At 33.3% G+C, this 17,097-nt stretch overlaps 3 protein-coding genes and 1 long non-coding RNA gene across 4 annotated transcripts; 3 read left to right on the top strand and 1 right to left on the bottom strand.

The window, feature by feature from the left end:
• Positions 1 to 84: 84 nt before the first annotated feature.
• Positions 85 to 4,801, top strand: Ttc30 (tetratricopeptide repeat domain 30). Its single transcript, XM_033336770.2, has 9 exons — positions 85 to 791; positions 1,000 to 1,065; positions 1,139 to 1,477; positions 1,550 to 1,685; positions 1,776 to 1,940; positions 2,029 to 2,297; positions 3,563 to 3,970; positions 4,061 to 4,445; positions 4,521 to 4,801. Exons 1-9 carry the CDS (start codon positions 726 to 728, stop codon positions 4,661 to 4,663), a joined length of 1,977 nt encoding a protein of 658 aa, XP_033192661.1. The 5' UTR covers positions 85 to 725; the 3' UTR covers positions 4,664 to 4,801.
• On the bottom strand, positions 2,284 to 3,570 carry LOC117158153 (zinc finger CCHC domain-containing protein 17). Its single transcript, XM_076624505.1, has 2 exons — positions 3,200 to 3,570; positions 2,284 to 3,099 (listed from the first exon to the last, which is right to left on the bottom strand). Exons 1-2 carry the CDS (start codon positions 3,314 to 3,316, stop codon positions 2,428 to 2,430), a joined length of 789 nt encoding a protein of 262 aa, XP_076480620.1. The 5' UTR covers positions 3,317 to 3,570; the 3' UTR covers positions 2,284 to 2,427.
• Positions 4,802 to 4,943: 142 nt separating the features above from the next.
• On the top strand, positions 4,944 to 5,981 carry LOC117158190 (26S proteasome non-ATPase regulatory subunit 9). Its single transcript, XM_033336840.2, has 4 exons — positions 4,944 to 5,089; positions 5,239 to 5,338; positions 5,417 to 5,601; positions 5,678 to 5,981. The coding sequence occupies exons 1-4, from the start codon at positions 4,979 to 4,981 to the stop codon at positions 5,903 to 5,905; spliced, it is 624 nt and encodes a 207-aa protein (XP_033192731.1). The 5' UTR covers positions 4,944 to 4,978; the 3' UTR covers positions 5,906 to 5,981.
• Positions 5,982 to 6,116: 135 nt separating this feature from the next.
• On the top strand, positions 6,117 to 14,524 carry LOC143303613 (uncharacterized). Its single transcript, XR_013060106.1, has 3 exons — positions 6,117 to 6,230; positions 7,422 to 7,495; positions 8,136 to 14,524. It is a non-coding gene; the product is annotated as an uncharacterized LOC143303613 (long non-coding RNA).
• The last annotated feature ends 2,573 nt before the right edge of the window (positions 14,525 to 17,097 follow it).

Genomic DNA, 17,097 nt, shown 5'->3' on the forward strand with positions numbered 1-17,097 from the left:
AGTCTCTTTGAAAATTCATTTAAAAGTCAGATATACGAGTATATATTTACTATTTTGACTGTTCATTGTCCTTAAGAGGGCGCTAGTTTATGCTCATGTTTTTGCGATCAAGAATATAAATTCATTACATTTTGCAATTTACGGACACGATCTTTGACTTTAATTATGCATCTAGTTTTAAGCCGTTCTTATATCATGTTATGAGTAATACATATGTAAATATTTTAAAGAACAAAAGTTTGTTATTCAATACAAAAAGGGATCTGTATTAAATGTAAATGAGTAATAAATACGTTGTTGTTCATGTAATTTTATTTTAGCTAAGCTCGAATTACAAAGAAATGAATACATAAAAATTTGATACATAAATGTACATAGTGGGATTATTGTAATATTATATAAACTCAATATATAATACATATATACAAAATGTAAGAAAATGTTTTACAAATAACAAATCTCTGTAGATACTTATTTATTATAAAAAAAATCATGTCGTGACTGAGTTGTGTTCCTTATATTTTGATTTTTAAAATACATAGTATTAAATATATGAGATTTGATTTCCTTTACAAAAAAGCAGTTGTTTCTATAGTTACGATATTCCTCTTGTATCATAACATTATATACTATACACATATTACGTGTAACATAGTGAGGTCATTAAAACTTTATTGTATAGAGACAATTCAATGTTTTGTGAATAGAAAAATTATCCTAAAAAGATGACTACTTTTATACCAAATGTGCATATTAAAGATGGAGAATACACAAAAGCTATTTATTCAATGGTACAATTCACTTACATGTCAGAAATTCTATTACTTCTTTAGTCAGTGTTTTAAGTTTAGAGATTATTTAACTATTTAAAAATTTATTCCTTTAATTACAAGTATACAATTTAATATTTTAATAGCATATATGTGTTAAAGTCAAATGATAAATTTTAAAAGCGATTTTTTTAAATATCGAAGTACAGTACGGAAATTAATTTTTCAGATTAAAGAACAACGATATTCAGAAACAATAAAAGTTTTGATTATTCTTCTAGATTTTTACCCCATTGTATGTATGACTATGTTGAAATATCAATTTCTTTATCAATATCAATGTTCTGTGCTAATAACTTATTTTACAGTCTAGGCCTTGTTTGTCTCTCCTTGCTCACTGTTATTTTTATACACAAGATTTCATAGCTTCTGCACAATGTTATGAAAAGTTAGTTCAATTATGTCCTAATGAAAGTATATATAAGTTGTATCATGCTCAATCTTTACACCAAGCATGTATGTATCAAGAGGCTTGGACAATATGTTCCAACATCATTAATCAAAGCAATTTGGAATTTAAAGTAAAGAAACTACAGGCAGCAATAAAATATGGGCAAGAAGACGTTGTTGCTGCGAAAAATCTTGTAGATCAATGTCCAATGGATGATGTTGATACAGAAATTAATTTAGGATGTCTTCTATATAAGGTACAAAAAGTACCAAAGGGAAAGAAGTAAAATTTCTGTTTACGTAATAATGTATACTACTTTCTTGTTTAGGAGGAACAGTATGAACAAGCTTTAAAAAAATTTGTAAATGCATTGCAAATTGTAGGTTTCAAGCCTCATTTATCATACAATGTGGCACTTTGTTATTTTAAATTAAAAGAATATGCTGCATCATTAAAACATATCGGTAACATTTATATTGTTATAAATCATTAGGTTCATAAGCAAATATTTAAAATATAATATTTTATATTAACACATATTATGCATGTGATAGCGGATATTATAGAACAAGGAATAAGGGAACATCCAGAATTAGGAGTGGGTATGACAACAGAAGGTATAGAAGTACGCAGTGTTGGAAATACATTAACACTTCATGAAACAGCTTTAACAGAAGCATTTAACTTGAAAGCAGCCATAGAATATCAATTACAAAATTGTAATCATCCCATAGTTTAATTTAATTTTTTAAGTTTAAGTTTCCATAGTGTATTTAATATTCCATGCTCTTTATTTACTGCTTTTAGATGAATCAGCAAAAGAAGCATTAACAGATATGCCTCCTAGATCTGAGGAAGAACTTGATGCTGTTACTTTGCATAATCAGGCTTTAATAAATATGGATACAAAGCCAAGTGAAGGATTTGAGAAACTTCAGTTTTTACTACAACAAAATCCATTTCCACCTGAAACTTTTGCAAACTTATTATTGTTATATTGCAAATACCAATATTATGATCTAGCAGCAGATGTTCTTGCTGAAAATGTACACTTGACCTATAAATATTTAACATCAGTAAGTATGATTTTTATTATTATATTGTTAGATACACTGTAAAATAGATATTTCAAGAGAAATATTTTAATAATTTAAAAATATACAAAATCGGCATGAAGATTAAATTTACATTCTAGTTTTTATGCTTTCATTCACTAGCATATTTAGTTTTTGAATGTTTACACTTTTTAGTACATTTTCCTGAACTTTCTGAATGCTTTCGTTTATGAGCTTTCACATCATGACTAGAAGAACTATCGCTAGAATTTTTATCACTACAAGAACTCTCATGTTTCTTCTTTTTCTTCTTTTGGTCTTTAGAATATTTCTTCTTTTTCTTTTTAATTACATCTTTTTCATCAGAATCACTATCAAGTGCATCTTGTTTGATTTTTTTTGCTTTCTTTTTCCTTTTTAGTTTCTTCTGTTTATGTCTTGTGTCTTTTTTACTTATATCACTTTGTATTTGTATAACGTCTTGTTTTTCTTCAATTTCTGGGATCAATTCATACCGTTTTCCATCAGGACTCATAAAACAGTCTTTAGATAAATGACCAGCAGTTCCACATTTCATACATGTAGTATTAAGGATTGCTTCTAAGTGTATAGTTCTACGATCATGTTTTTCTATAGGTCTTTTCTTTTGCACATCTCTTTGTAGCTGTATTCCATTTGGATCTAAATCTGTACCATTTCCTTGATTTACATGCTTCATAGATAGTCCTATTTTGCCATCATCTCCAATATGAATAACTTTACACCATATACGTTCTCCTTTTTGCAAAACTTCTCCAACATTATTGATATGAGCAGAGCTTACCTAATGAAATTATGAAAACATATAAAATTACAAAAATACAAACTAATTGTATTGTAGAATATAAATAAGTTAATTGATTGCGAATATATTTTTCTAATACTTGTGATTTATGTATCAATCCCTGGAAGGAACAACCTGGAATTCTGATAAAAGCTCCATAATTTTGTACAGATGCAACTTCTCCAATAAATATTTGATTTAATTTGCACCTTGTCATTTCTGTAAATGTATTTAGGCAAGAAGCAACAACAACAGATAAATATCAGTCAAACTTGATGCAAAGGTTAGGTTTACTCATACTCATAATGCTAAATGCAGGACTATAGCAAGAAAATGAATTTTAGAATGCAGAGAATGATAAATGAAAATGTTATTAGTATATTCTTGTATTCAATACAAATTTATGAAAATTAAAAATAATATGAAAATTTTTATTGTAATTATAATAATATTTGTTTTTCAGTATTTATATGATTTTCTGGATGCATTAATCACACAACAAACTTCACCAGAAGAAGCATATCGCAAATTTGACGATCTCGGTAACAAACATATGGAAATATTGCGGAAAGCAACAAAAAGAGTTCAGGAAGCACGATTAAATCATGACGATAGCGCTGTTAAAAAAGCTGTTAATGATTACGAGGAAGCTTTGGAAAGATATGTTCCAGTTTTAATGGCACAGGCTAAAATTTACTGGGAACTTGGAAATTATACGCAAGTCGAAAAAATTTTTAGGAAAAGCGTCGAATTTTGCAATGAACATGATATATGGAAATTAAATGTAGCTCACACTCTTTTTATGCAAGAAAATAAGTTTAAAGAAGCAACGGGATTTTATGAGCCAATTGTTAGAAAAAGATATGATAATGTTAGTTGTTTCATCCTTAGCTTTTTATAGTGCGATCTATACATATATGTATGTTAATATGGAAATTATTAAATATTATAAAACTTTTAGATTTTAGATGTGAGCGCTATAGTACTCGCTAATTTATGTGTAAGTTATATCATGACATCCCAAAATGCGGAAGCTGAAGGATTAATGAAAAAGATAGAAAAAGAAGAGCAAGTTGTTTCACGAGAGGATCAAGATAAAAAATTATTTCATTTATGTATTGTGAATTTGGTAATCGGAACTTTATATTGTTCTAAAGGAAATTACGAATTCGGTATATCTAGGGTAATGAAAAGTTTGGAACCTTACAATAAAAAGTTAGGAACAGATACTTGGTTTTACGCGAAGAGGTGTTTTCTATCCCTTTTAGAACAGTTGGCTAAACAATTAGTAGTTTTAAAAGACACTATACTCCAGGAGTGTATACAATTTTTAGAACACTGTGAAGGTATGTATTTCCGATTTTTATATATTTAACAATATTTTCGTACAATTGTTGAAATATTATTACTTTTCTTTCTAGTTTACGGAAGGGACGTGGTAACAGTAGTAGAAGAGCCTTTTGATATGCAAGATATGTTTTCTATTACTCCAAATGGAAAGCAAACGGTTGTTTATGAAGCGCGATATTTGAAAGCCCTATTTTTGAAATTGCAGATGTCTTAAATACATATATATATATTTATTTATTTATTTATTTATTTATTTATTTATATTTATATATGTATAATATGTATAAAACTTATAAAATATTATTGAAATATTATATCGAAATGTATATAAAAATATATTAATTACAAATTACGACATCTAAATGTGTACTACTCATTATCTAGAAAAAAATTTTATTGGTTATATATTCGTTTTTAATTTATGAAAGTGAAATCTTGAAAATGCATTGAGAATTTAAAAATGATTTTTCATGTTTTCATTTTCAAGTTACATACTTGATGATATACTGCGTACGTCAGTCTAGTGAAAATGGTGGTCGACATGGAGTTACAGGAAGCTAAGGATTACGTTCTTCAGCTTATGAAAGACAAAGATAAAATTGAATCGGATTTGAAGGCTTTGAAAGAAATCTTAGATATTGTATGTACATATATTGATATATTTTAAATTTGCACAGAATATCTGTTTAATGACGTTATTGAAAATAAACATAATATAGTTTATACTAGAATGATGTGTCAAATTTTCGAGGAAATGACCGAATGTTTATACATATGTATGAATTGTAGAATCATGTTGGCATGGATGATCCTCTGGTGGACTGCGAGGGATATCCACGAAATGACATTGATGTTTACCAAGTGAGACATGTGAGACATAAGATAATATGTGCGTCTAAATACTACGCAATTTTCTCGCATGAGATTCTACTAACTTGGACTTATTAGTACATTATTAAGTGATTAGGTCTCAGAAATGATCATAAAACATTGATGAAGAAAATAGAAGAAGGTTTGCATAAATTGCATGCCCTAGCAGGAGATCAAGCAGAAAATTCTCTTGCAACTACAGCTATTGTTCAAGATAATGCACAATTGGATCCTTTCTTGAAAGTGAATTTAGTATCCCCAGGTTCCCCAGCAGAAATAGCGGTAAAAAATTTATTTTAGATTTCCATAATGTTTCTAAACTCATGAAACTGTGATTTACAAATGTTAAATTATATAGGGAATCCAAGTTGATGATCTCATCTTAGAATTTGGTTCCATTGATTGTCGGAATTTTAAATCGTTAAAAGATATTGGAACTTTGGTACAAAATAGCAGATATAAGACAGTAAATATAAAAATCAAACGTGGATCTAATATTGTAGCCCTGACTTTAATTCCACGTCCTTGGATTGGTAATGGTCTTTTGGGTTGCAATGTAATACCTATAGAGTCAGTTGAAAGATAAAGCTTTGTGAGAGAAATTTTTATTTATATGTTGGCTTTGTGTGTATATTAGTCAATAAAAGAATATTTATAAATTATTGCGTTTATAATTATTGCATTCATAGTATATTTTTTCTATGTAATGACTTTGGAGTTGGCATTAAATAAATGTTAGAGGTATAATCCTAAGATGTTGGATAGTTAGAGACCTTGAAATTAAGTACATATAATCTGTCAATATGAATTTTTATTTTAGTATTTAAAGTGAGTTGCTATAAAGTCAAGCAGATTCGAGGAAGCATCAGTAGATACTGAAAAGCAGTAGCATGATGCATTTCTCATTGATTGTAAGTTATAATTTGTATTATTACTGTATATTAACTTATTTATTAACATTTCTTCTGTATAGGCAACGTTCAGCTTAATTCTTTGTTGATATCAAGTGTTAAGTCAAACTAATACTTCTGAGTAATCTGATCAATGTCTATGGTTGCTTGTTTATACTTTATACCCATTCTATAATTCTGAAATATTGCTTGAAGTGTGGTGGAGGACAAAAGTGTAGATATTTCTGCCAATATAGTAACTATAACTCCACGTGAACAAGAACAGACAGTAATACTCTTTGATGATGTTCAATGTAGTGGTACAAACATAAAAATACAAGATAATTTATCTTATTTTTTAAATGAAACAAAAACTATAAACAAAGAACAATTACTAGTAAACAGACCACAGTTTTATAATTATGTAAATATTAATCATTACTTCTTAAAACCTACTACAATATTGAAATACATATCTTATGAGCAATAATATAAAAGCTATTCATATTATGATATGATGATTCATATGATGCTCATAAAATATATATTTCAATATTACAGAGAAACAGATACAAAGATACAAGTTTTCAAAACAAATAATAAAATATTGTTTGGATTTCAACTGGATTTTATGATTTGGGAAGATATATGTATTAATGAATCAAAGTGATTTTAGATATTAGTATTTATGTATGTTATATTGTTAATAATAGAAAATAATTTTGCTTGCAGAAAATTGTATTAATGTTAATATTAGAAGATTTGATTAAACATGAAGTGATTTATAGGTAAAGTCGAAATACTTTTATTTCCAATCTCTGACTTCAAAATAGTGCTGAATTATTGTTTGGTTTAATGTTCCATATTTCACATTTAAATTTTATATTTAGATGTAGTTAAAATATGTATAGCTATTTACGAATTTTGTTTATTATACTATTACGAATTTTATTATTATAGCTATTTACGAACTGTACGAAATTTTAGACTATTTTATGCTTTACTAACTTTTCATAAATGTCTTTAAATTTACACTCTTTTCAACATTATATCGCAGACGAAGTACAAAATAGACGTGACATGTAATCGATGCAATGCTTTTTCATGATCCACGACTTGTTTTGAGAGTTACCTGATCCCCTTACCATTTTTATGTCACATGCGATGTTATCCATTTAATATAGTATTAGATGATTCCTATATTTACCGTAGCAAATCGCACAGGGGTTAAGAAAGGAATCGAGGTCGGTATTTCAGAACGTGAGACACAAAGTGCCTTGTTGTATGTAAGTATGCAAGTATGTAAGTACATTCTTATTAATACACGTATACATAGATTGTACAACACGGAAATGGGAAGAAGTCCACCGTGGCGGCACAGGGGTAAGGGAGGTAAGTATGTACTTACATACGGCCTTATATCACTCATCGTTACGCGTTACTGCCTTGTTCTGTTTTTATATGCGATACTTTTGGTCAATATGCATGTTTAACTTTACGATTGTATTGAGTATGTCAAAACAACCAATCAGATTCGCATTCCTTTCAGAGGACTTCTTTCCATCTCCATCTATATATGTATATGAGAGGAAATCCTCTCTGGTATCATATACATATTATGTAATGTCAGATCTATCGGTGTAAAATCAATTTCTAAATGCAAAGGTAAATTTCCTTGTTTCGTTTTATTTGTACTCTTTAAATATGGAAAAAGAATAAACAGATATTAAATTAAAACAATATGAAAAAGGAATGAGCAATGAACGAATATGTTAGATGAGAGGTACAAAAGAAGCGTATACAATAATCTGTTTGTAATTAGCAAGTATTTATAACACTTTCGTTGACGTGCCCGGTGTAGGCCGCTTGTAGTGGTAACAAATATCCTAAACTAACCCTAACCTTCTTTTTTTTTTATATGTGGAGAAATCCTCATGGACACTCCGCTGGATTCTGGGGAACTCCACTAAAACTCCACGATGGCCTACCTACGCGTTTGATAGGAGTGCCCCGGGACCTCTTGCGAATTACTGCCGGTGCACTGCCCGCAACTTCTCGCTGAGCCAATCCTGTAAACTACCTAACTGATTAACTGTGGCGTTAGGGGAGGTCATTGCCCCTAGCGCCTGCTAGTCGTCGTCCGAGTTACTCTACATAGATGTGTTACTCTACAAGAGTGAGAGCTTTTCTCTCTCTCTTCCTTTCTGTCCGCTCCTTTACCAGCATAACTTGCTCGTAATAGGAGCGAACAGCCTCGTACTCCTGTTGCCCACTCACCATTACCTGCACGATCGCCGATGGGGCGAATCTCTCGCCTATTACGAGACGCAGGGTGTAGCGGGACAGCTTCCACGCCGGACAAAATTCCAACGTGTGCTGCGCCGTGTCCCTGTCCTCTCCACAGTGGTTTCGTTTCATTTGTTCGCAACATTAAAAACACTAGCTGTTGTTGAATATAATGAAGGAAAGTGTGGTATAGATTATTCCGACCAAATGGTTTCTTATGCCACCACAATTAGAAAGGGAATCAAATGGTACAGAAAACTTGGCATTCAATTCTTTCTGTTGTAAACGCTTTGACGGTTTACAAAATTGTAACAGGAAAAAATATAAATATTAGAATATTTAGACAATTAATAGTTGCAAAATTATTAGGATTGTCTGAAAATACAAAAAATCCTTGTCTTCGACGGAGTCAGCATAATATTGCCGTTCGGAAAAATGATTCCGGAAGAAGCATTAGACGTGCATGCAAACTATGTTATGCAAATAAAAGACGTCGAATGGACCGAATAAAGGTACAAAAGAATTTGAAGAAAACAACAACTTATTGTCCAAATTGTCCCGACCAATCTCAGCTATGTATAGAATGCTTTAAAGTTTTACATCCTAAATAATTTTTTTAATAAACCATTTCCGTATTTTTATTTTATAACAATTCAATTATTATTACAATTATTTATTAATTAACAATTTATTATTACAGAATATCTTTTCAAATACCTACGACGATCCTTCGCAAGTAGTCAAATAAGCGACACCTAAATATGGGTTACGTGGCCTGACCAGAAACTTTGCTGACACCCGAAGTCGGTGTCGTGGTAGTCAACGTGTTAAGAGCAGAATGCTGCGGCGACTCGCCATCAGATCGTCTGCCCATACCGGGGTTCCGTTATGGGGGTACAACGCTAGGGACTGAACGCCACATTCGTATAGTCGGCACACCGCGATTCCTGCCCCTCCGATGTTCGGCAGCAGACCGCACAAAGCGTTGACCGCTGCCGACACCTTTGGGACTAAGGAGTCAAAGTGCGGCTCGAACGTCCAGTGGCTGTCGATGATGAGACGCAGGTATTTTATCTGCGATACCATCTCGACAGCTTCCTCAACCATGCTAAACTAACCCTAACCTAGCCCTAACGTGACAGTAAATAAAATGCTGTGCTTTCAGGATTGAATCAAATTAAAATACATATTTAACTTACTTAGCTCACTTGTTATAAAAAAACTGCCTAAAAATAAAAATAGGCCCTATATTACAATTTGTCTTCTTTATACGTAGTTACGTACATACTCTATCAATTTATTTCATTATAACGAAATAATTTTATCGAATTACATCATCTTAAAATTTTTGTATGTATCTTCTATGTTTATTCTCTGTTCGATTGAATATAAAATTTCTTCGCTCGAGATGTACTTTTTTAAAAGATCTTTCAAATCACTTGGATTGTCCAGATTATCCGCACTCATCGTATATCTCTTTATTTTATTAATCGCTCTCATGATACAGCTCTCAAATTCTACACTCTTCTCCTTCAACTTTTGATAAGCGCAGTGTAATTCGCTTGTTTTGTGTTTGAGACCGGAATTGATTTTCCTTAAGGCACATAGCTCATTTTTCAAAGCAGTTTTCTCAGATTCTAACCGATCCAATTTCGAATTCGCTGTATCCAACCGAACCCGTAACGACTCTTTTTCGTCCCTCAGTGTCGTCAATTCCGTTTTCAATGCTTGAATTTCTTCAGTCGCGATTCGCAGCTCTTCCTTCCTTTTCTCGTCTTTCGTGAAATTAACAACCAAGCTGCATCTTAGAGAATTTATCTCCATTTTTAGGGCAATGTTCTGCACTTTTAGTTTGTTCGCAATTTCCATTAATTTCTCGATTTGCGTTCCGGCTTGTTCCGTTGTCGACCTGTCATAAGGGCATATACCTGGCTGACTGATACGTGTTACTGCACTTGTATTATTTATATCATGACTCAAGTAACTATTGATCTCTTTATAATAAAGATTCACGATTTCTAGCTTGTTTGAGATAGGTTTAAACACGATTCCATTCGTTTCGTTCTCTACTAATTCAGTCTTCTGCTTTCGAAGCTCGTCCTTCGTGCAAGCCAATTGCATTTTAACTTCAAAGTTCTGACTCCTCAAGTTTAATACCTCGAATCGTAACGATTCGTTTTCTACAATCACTTTCTTTAGTTCTTCTTTTACTTCCATTAATTTTATTTTGTCATTCAAGCGTTTACCAGATTTGCTATTGACAGCTTTTCTCGTTGCACGCTCCACGATTTGTTCATTTTGTTGGCTAAAAATCGACTCGCTATACGCCACTGTTTCCTCTTTTTCCATATTGGAGATTTTGGATCGTAAACTGGTCGTGTACTCCTGTTCCAACAATTGTTTTTCTTTTTTCAATGTGGCGTTCATCACCTCTAAAATTTGTAGTTGGTTCTCCAATATCTTGCATTCGCTGTGAATTTCATTCAGTCTCAAGTTCAGTTCCTCGGTTGCTTTTCTCAACGTTTCGTTGTTTTGTCTTACCTCATCGAGAGTAGTTTGTAGAGTCATGTTTTCCGATCTCATTTTACTATAATCCGCTTTTAATTTGTTTAATTCGACAACAGATTGTTGTTCATTCACCGTTTTAACTTGGTTCAATAGATTGTTTAGTGTGACATCGTTCTTGTCTAGTTCGTTAATACGTGTTGCGAGTTGATTCTTTTCTAACAGAAGTGTTTGCACGCGGTCTTCGAAGCTAATTTTCTTTAAAGTCAGTTCATTTAAATCGTCGTGCAGTTTCGAGTTTTCAAATTCTAATTGTTTTATTTTGTCGCCGGTCCTGTTCGATTCTGTTTGCGTAACTTCCAATTTGTTACTTAAATGTTCGTTGCTCCTTCTAAAGTTTCTGATTTCTTCGAGTAGACTGTCGCGTTCATATTTATACTTATCAATCTTGTCCTCAAGCATGGTACATTTGGTGCGAACGTGATTTACGGATTTTTCTAGTAGCTCCTTTTCGATCTTTATATTCGTCAAATTGGCGTTTAATTGTTCCTTTTCTTTCTCGAGATTCGCCCTTTTGATGTCTAATTCGTTGTAATCGGATTTTAAGTTGGTGAAATCTTTCAGTCGTTCATCGGCGGTAGCTTTTTCTGCTCCTAGTTGATACACGAGCACCTCTTTTTTCGACTCTAAATGAAAAATGTTCGTTTCCAGTCTTGTTTTAGCATCAGAAAAATGGTGCAATTTAACTTTCAGATCGGCAATTTCGCGATTCGCATTATCAAAATTTTCATTCGAAATTGCTAAGTCCACCTTCAGTTGTTGTAATTCAGCGTTCATTCTCTCCATCGCTTCTTCCGAACGCTTTGCATTTTCATTTTCTTTTAATTTTTTATTTTCCTTCAAAGTAATCTGAAGGTTTCGTGTCAAGTCCGTGATCTTGGCGTTTAATGCTTTCTCCATCGTGTTTCTCTCGATAAGAACGCTCCTTGCTTCCTCGCTTTTCTTTTGTACGGCGTCACGAATTTTTCCCATTTCCTTTAACAATCTTTCCTTATCGCTCTGAAGATTTTGTAATTTTTTTCTCGTTAAGCTCGCTTCGCGTTCCATCTTTTGTAATTGTACCAGCTCCTTTCTCGAATCCTCCTGATCACGCTGGAGTTCCAACGCTTTCTCCTCCATCATCTTCATTCTCAACTTCGAAATTTTGTTATCTTCTATTATCATGGCGATCTCTTTCTGTGTATGCTCCAATTCTTTTCTTTTTTGTTCCAACAAATTTTCAGTACCGAACAATTCCTGGTCAAGAACGTTTATATGGGCGTCTTTCTCATTCAGTTCCGACTTTAATCGAACGATCAAACCCTCCAACTGATCAATTCTCTTGAATGTACTTAGACGATCGCTGGATACGACGATCACTTCCAACTGCTTAATCTCGTGACACACTCTACCGACGAAATTTTCCAATTCTTCAAGGTCTTTCGATTTGTTTGAATTTCCTTCCGCACGATGATTCAATCTATTCATGGTCGACCGTGTCTTCTCGATGATCGTCTCGAGTTCTTTTATTTTGATTAAGTATTCTAGACCATCGTTGCCGCCAATTCTGTAATGGTTGTTTATATGATTATTCTTTAACTTATCAATTTCGACGTCGATTTCCTTTAAAGTCGAATCCAATGTTGCAAGTTGTTTCAAATACTCGTTAGATTTCATTACTTTGCCTAGAGATAATGGATTAAGTTGGTCACTAAATTTTGCAAATCCGATGTGCAGTTGCTTTAAATTAACGCTCAATTCGATGATTTTCTGTATATATTTTAAGCAATCCGGATCGCCACCAGCAAGCAGTGCCTCATGGTTGTTTTTTAACTTGTTTCTTAAATCTTTTGCCAGTCGTTCGATATTATTAAGGTTATTCTGACTATTCGAGTCAATGTTCCAAGAATTATTGCCGTCATTAACTTTGAATCTATTTAATTCTGTCTTCAAACGTTTCGTTAGATTATCGAGCTCAACAATTCTCTTCCGATAATCCGTGAGATTACCATTTCTGTATCTTATCACAGCTTTCAGTTTATTGATCTCGACGTACAAATTATCGTTTTTCGTTTGCGACTTGTGCAAACGATCGTTTACATTCACTAGTTCCTCGGATAGATTCGCTATTGTCTCGGCGACTTTGTTAACTATATCGATGAATATAATTTCCATAGTGTAGTCGACCATCATGAAGTGCTTCAGCTTGCATTTTAAGTGTTCCACTTCCGAACTGTGTTCGTGACCCTCTTCCACCTCGTTCAACCGACTTTTCAGATATTGAATCTCGTTGTTCAAACGTTCTCTCTCGACTAAGTACTCCTGTTTAACTTCCACGATCTTATCATCGGATTTCCAAGCGGTTTCTCGCGTAACGTAGTCTCCATTTAGCAGAGCCGATTTAATATCAGCGATTTCTTTTTTCAAATCTTTATTCACCGTTTCTAGCCGTCTGATTTCTGCTCTTTGATGTTCGATCAATCGGACAGCGTGCAAAGTGTCGTCCGTGTTTCTTGCAGCGACTCGTAAAGCTAGCTTCAACCGCCAAATGTTGGATCGTAATTTCATACGGTCATCTCGCCAGTTTCTCATCTGCTTCATTATACTATTCATCTTACATAGTGTGGTAGCTGCGACGTGTGCTATTCTCGACTTCTCTTTGAACGCGTTATCGTTATTTACCTCGATCGATAGACAATTGTCAAGATATGCGTCCATCATTGTTAGATATTCGTCTGCCTACCATGTAAGTGAAACCAAAATGTTCGTTTCGATTAATTTTAACTGAAATTTCCGAGTCGGTGTGCTGATCACGATCCAGTTACGTCAGAGATATATTCGCTGGCCGAGTTTTGCTCGGTTGAATTGACGGTGCTGAAAGTGATGCAAAAATACCTTTATGTAGATTTTGTTTACATAGTCAAGTAGAAGAATTAACGGAATATTGATTAATGAAAAATTTGCAAATGATCCTTTGTAAGATAGATTGAAAAACAAGAATAGAAACTGTTACGTTTCTACTCAAAAGCTTTTGATTTTGTATCGATAGATAGTTTTATTTCAGCCTAGCGGCCATGAATTGGGATAGAATAGGATTTGGTTTACAAATTTTATAAACTATAATTATTATCAACATCTACCTCTGTCCTTACTTCTTGTCTCTTTTTCTCCTTTACTTTCTGCAATAGCTTTTATTCTTATTTAATAGTAATATTTATACAATAGATGAAAATAAATTATATTTTGCCATATGAGAACAAAGTTATTCGATTATCCGAACAGCATGTACCATAATTAGTTTAGATAATCACGGTCTCGCCATATACATATAACTATAACTTAATTTTTATATTGAAGCTGTATTTGATACTTTCCTACTTTGATATTTGATAACTGTAATTTTTATTATTGACTCACTTATTTTCGTAATTCAAGTACATATCTAAACTTGTAGACCTAAATAATGTACAGTATACATGCATGTAAGTTACAGCGTAAGTTTTGTAAATAAATAAATAAATGACTTACTATATATTGAATACAAATTATTTAAGGAGGCATTAAACACAGTTCTCAGATTTTCTGCATCTGTATACGTACATAAAATTTTTATTTTTTACAGCATTTCACATTTTTAAGGAATTTTTGTCTAAAAATTTGTGGTTACGTCGTTGAAAATTCATTTGACATTTTTAATCGTGTCATAGAAATAGTTGCCGTCACATATCGTTTTTTGTTTAGTGGAAATTAATATTTTGACTGACATACTCTTTTTTTTAAATATCGATTACAGAGTTATTTCTTGTAGAATTATACTAATCGTATATTTCTTTTTTAAAGGTGAACTTGAACTTATAAAACGATTAGAACGATGAGAGATAGACTATGTAATTTGTCGATGATAAATATAACTATGCCTTAGTATTATTGTTGATACAAATATGTTCATAAAATTGAAAACAGAAGGATTTGTTGATACATATACCTAAAAGATAGCAGGGGTTTAAAAGAATAAATATATTTCGAATATTTACATTTTTTATAATATTTTGTATTAATTTCGACATTTTATTTTTGATAATCCAGCAACATTGTAATCTAGAATCTACTATAGCTGTAATTAAACAATTGCAGTTATTCAATCCGATTATAATTGTTCGAGATCTGTGATAATGAGCTTGGGCTCGAGGCGACAGCCAGTCGCCAAACGTAGCAGCGGTCAAGAGATGAACGCTTTGTCTAACAAAGGTTTTTTTTTTATTTATTTATTTATTTATTTATTTATTTGTTAAAATTACAATCAATTCTCGCGTTGAGAATTTTCAGTAATTTTTCTGGCGTAGCGCAGTGACATGGCTGATTATTTATAATAAGTTAATACTTATTATAGATAAGTATAATTTATAAGTAAGTATAATAAATAAGTGAATATTACTTAATTTAGATAACTAATTGAATCTAGCGTTTAGGTCTAGCGGGTAGTTCCTTTTCAGCCTGCGAATCTGGTCCGTCGTATCAAGCAGTTCAGTGATTAGGGGGTTTCGGTGTTTGTTGACTCTTTTGCTATATCTGTCGCTATATTTTGCTATTTCCTCTTTGACTGTGGGTATCTTGAGGTCGCGATGGATGGTTTCGTTGGTAACATACCAAGGTGCGTCTATTAAGGATCTTAGCGTTTTCGATTGGAAGCGTTGTAGTATTTCGATGTTGGAGTTACTTGCTGTTCCCCATAGTTGGATTCCGTAGGTCCAGACAGGTTTTATTACGGTCTTGTAGAGGGTAATTTTATTCTGTATGTTTAGTTTGGAGCGTCGGCCCGTGAGCCAATAGAGTTTTTTTTAGTTTGTCCTTTAGTTGCTTCGTTTTATCTGAGATGTGTTTCTTCCACGTTAGTCTCCTGTCCAGGGTCATGCCCAGGTATCTGACTGAGTCCTTGCTAGGAATTGTTGTGTTGTTGATGGTGACCTGGGGGCAGGTTTGTTTTCGGAGCGTGAAGGTTACATGTGAGGTTTTCTTTTCGTTAACTTTGAAGCCCCATTTATGAAACCACTTTTCCATGGAGTCGAGACTTCGCTGGAGAGTGGATGAGGCTATTACCGGGTCTGCGTGGGTAGCTAGTAGCGCTGTGTCGTCAGCAAATGTTGCTATTGTTATCTCGTTTGATATAGATAGGTCGGCAGTGTAGATGGAGTACAGTAGGGGTCCGAGGACACTACCTTTGGGTATGCCGGATTCTATTGGGAATGTTGCGGAAGTGGCGTCTAGGCAATTAACCATGAATTGTCTATTGGTTAGGTATGATTTTAGGAAGTAGTAGGGGTGAGGTAGGATCTTTTTATGCTTGTATAGTAGCCCTTCATGCCATACTTTGTCGAATGCCTGTTGAATGTCTAGGAAAACCGCTGAGCAATATTTTTTCTTTTCAAGGGTTTGGCTGATCGTATGGGTTATGCAATGGATTTGCTCTATTGTTGAATGTTGTTTTCGAAAGCCGAATTGGTGACCTGGGAGTGTTTTCAAACCCTCTAGGAGTGGAAGGAGTCGATTCGTTAGTATCTTCTCGAATAGTTTAGACAGGGTAGGTAAATACTGATTGGGCAATAGGTTTCATATATCGGTTTTCCGGGTTTAGGGATGAGGGTAATCAGTGAGATTTTCCAGGCCTTAGGATAGTGTTCAAAGCGAAGGATAGCGTTAAAAATCGATGTGTTGAGTGCAATCCCTTTTATGGGAAGTTCCTTGATTGCTTTATTGCCTATTAGGTCGAGCCCTGCTGCTTTCTTGGGATTTAGGCGTTTGATTGATTCTATAGTCTCTGCAGAAGTAAAGGGTTCAATAGGACGGGACATTTGGAAGGGCGTGTGCAGGTATTCAGTATCGTCCGCAGCAGCTTTGGAGGAATGGGGTTTGAACACTTTAGACAAGTATTTAGTAAACAGATTGGCTTTTTCTATAGGGCTACGTGTCCATCCACCTTGCGGACGGCGGATTGGAGGGATTATTTGTGGGGAGCGCGTGAGTTTCCTGGAGGCCTTCCATAGTGAGTAGTTGGAGTCAG

This window comes from Bombus vancouverensis, chromosome 14 (genome assembly GCF_051014615.1).
Source record: "Bombus vancouverensis nearcticus chromosome 14, iyBomVanc1_principal, whole genome shotgun sequence".
Classification (NCBI taxonomy): Eukaryota; Metazoa; Arthropoda; class Insecta; order Hymenoptera; family Apidae; genus Bombus; species Bombus vancouverensis.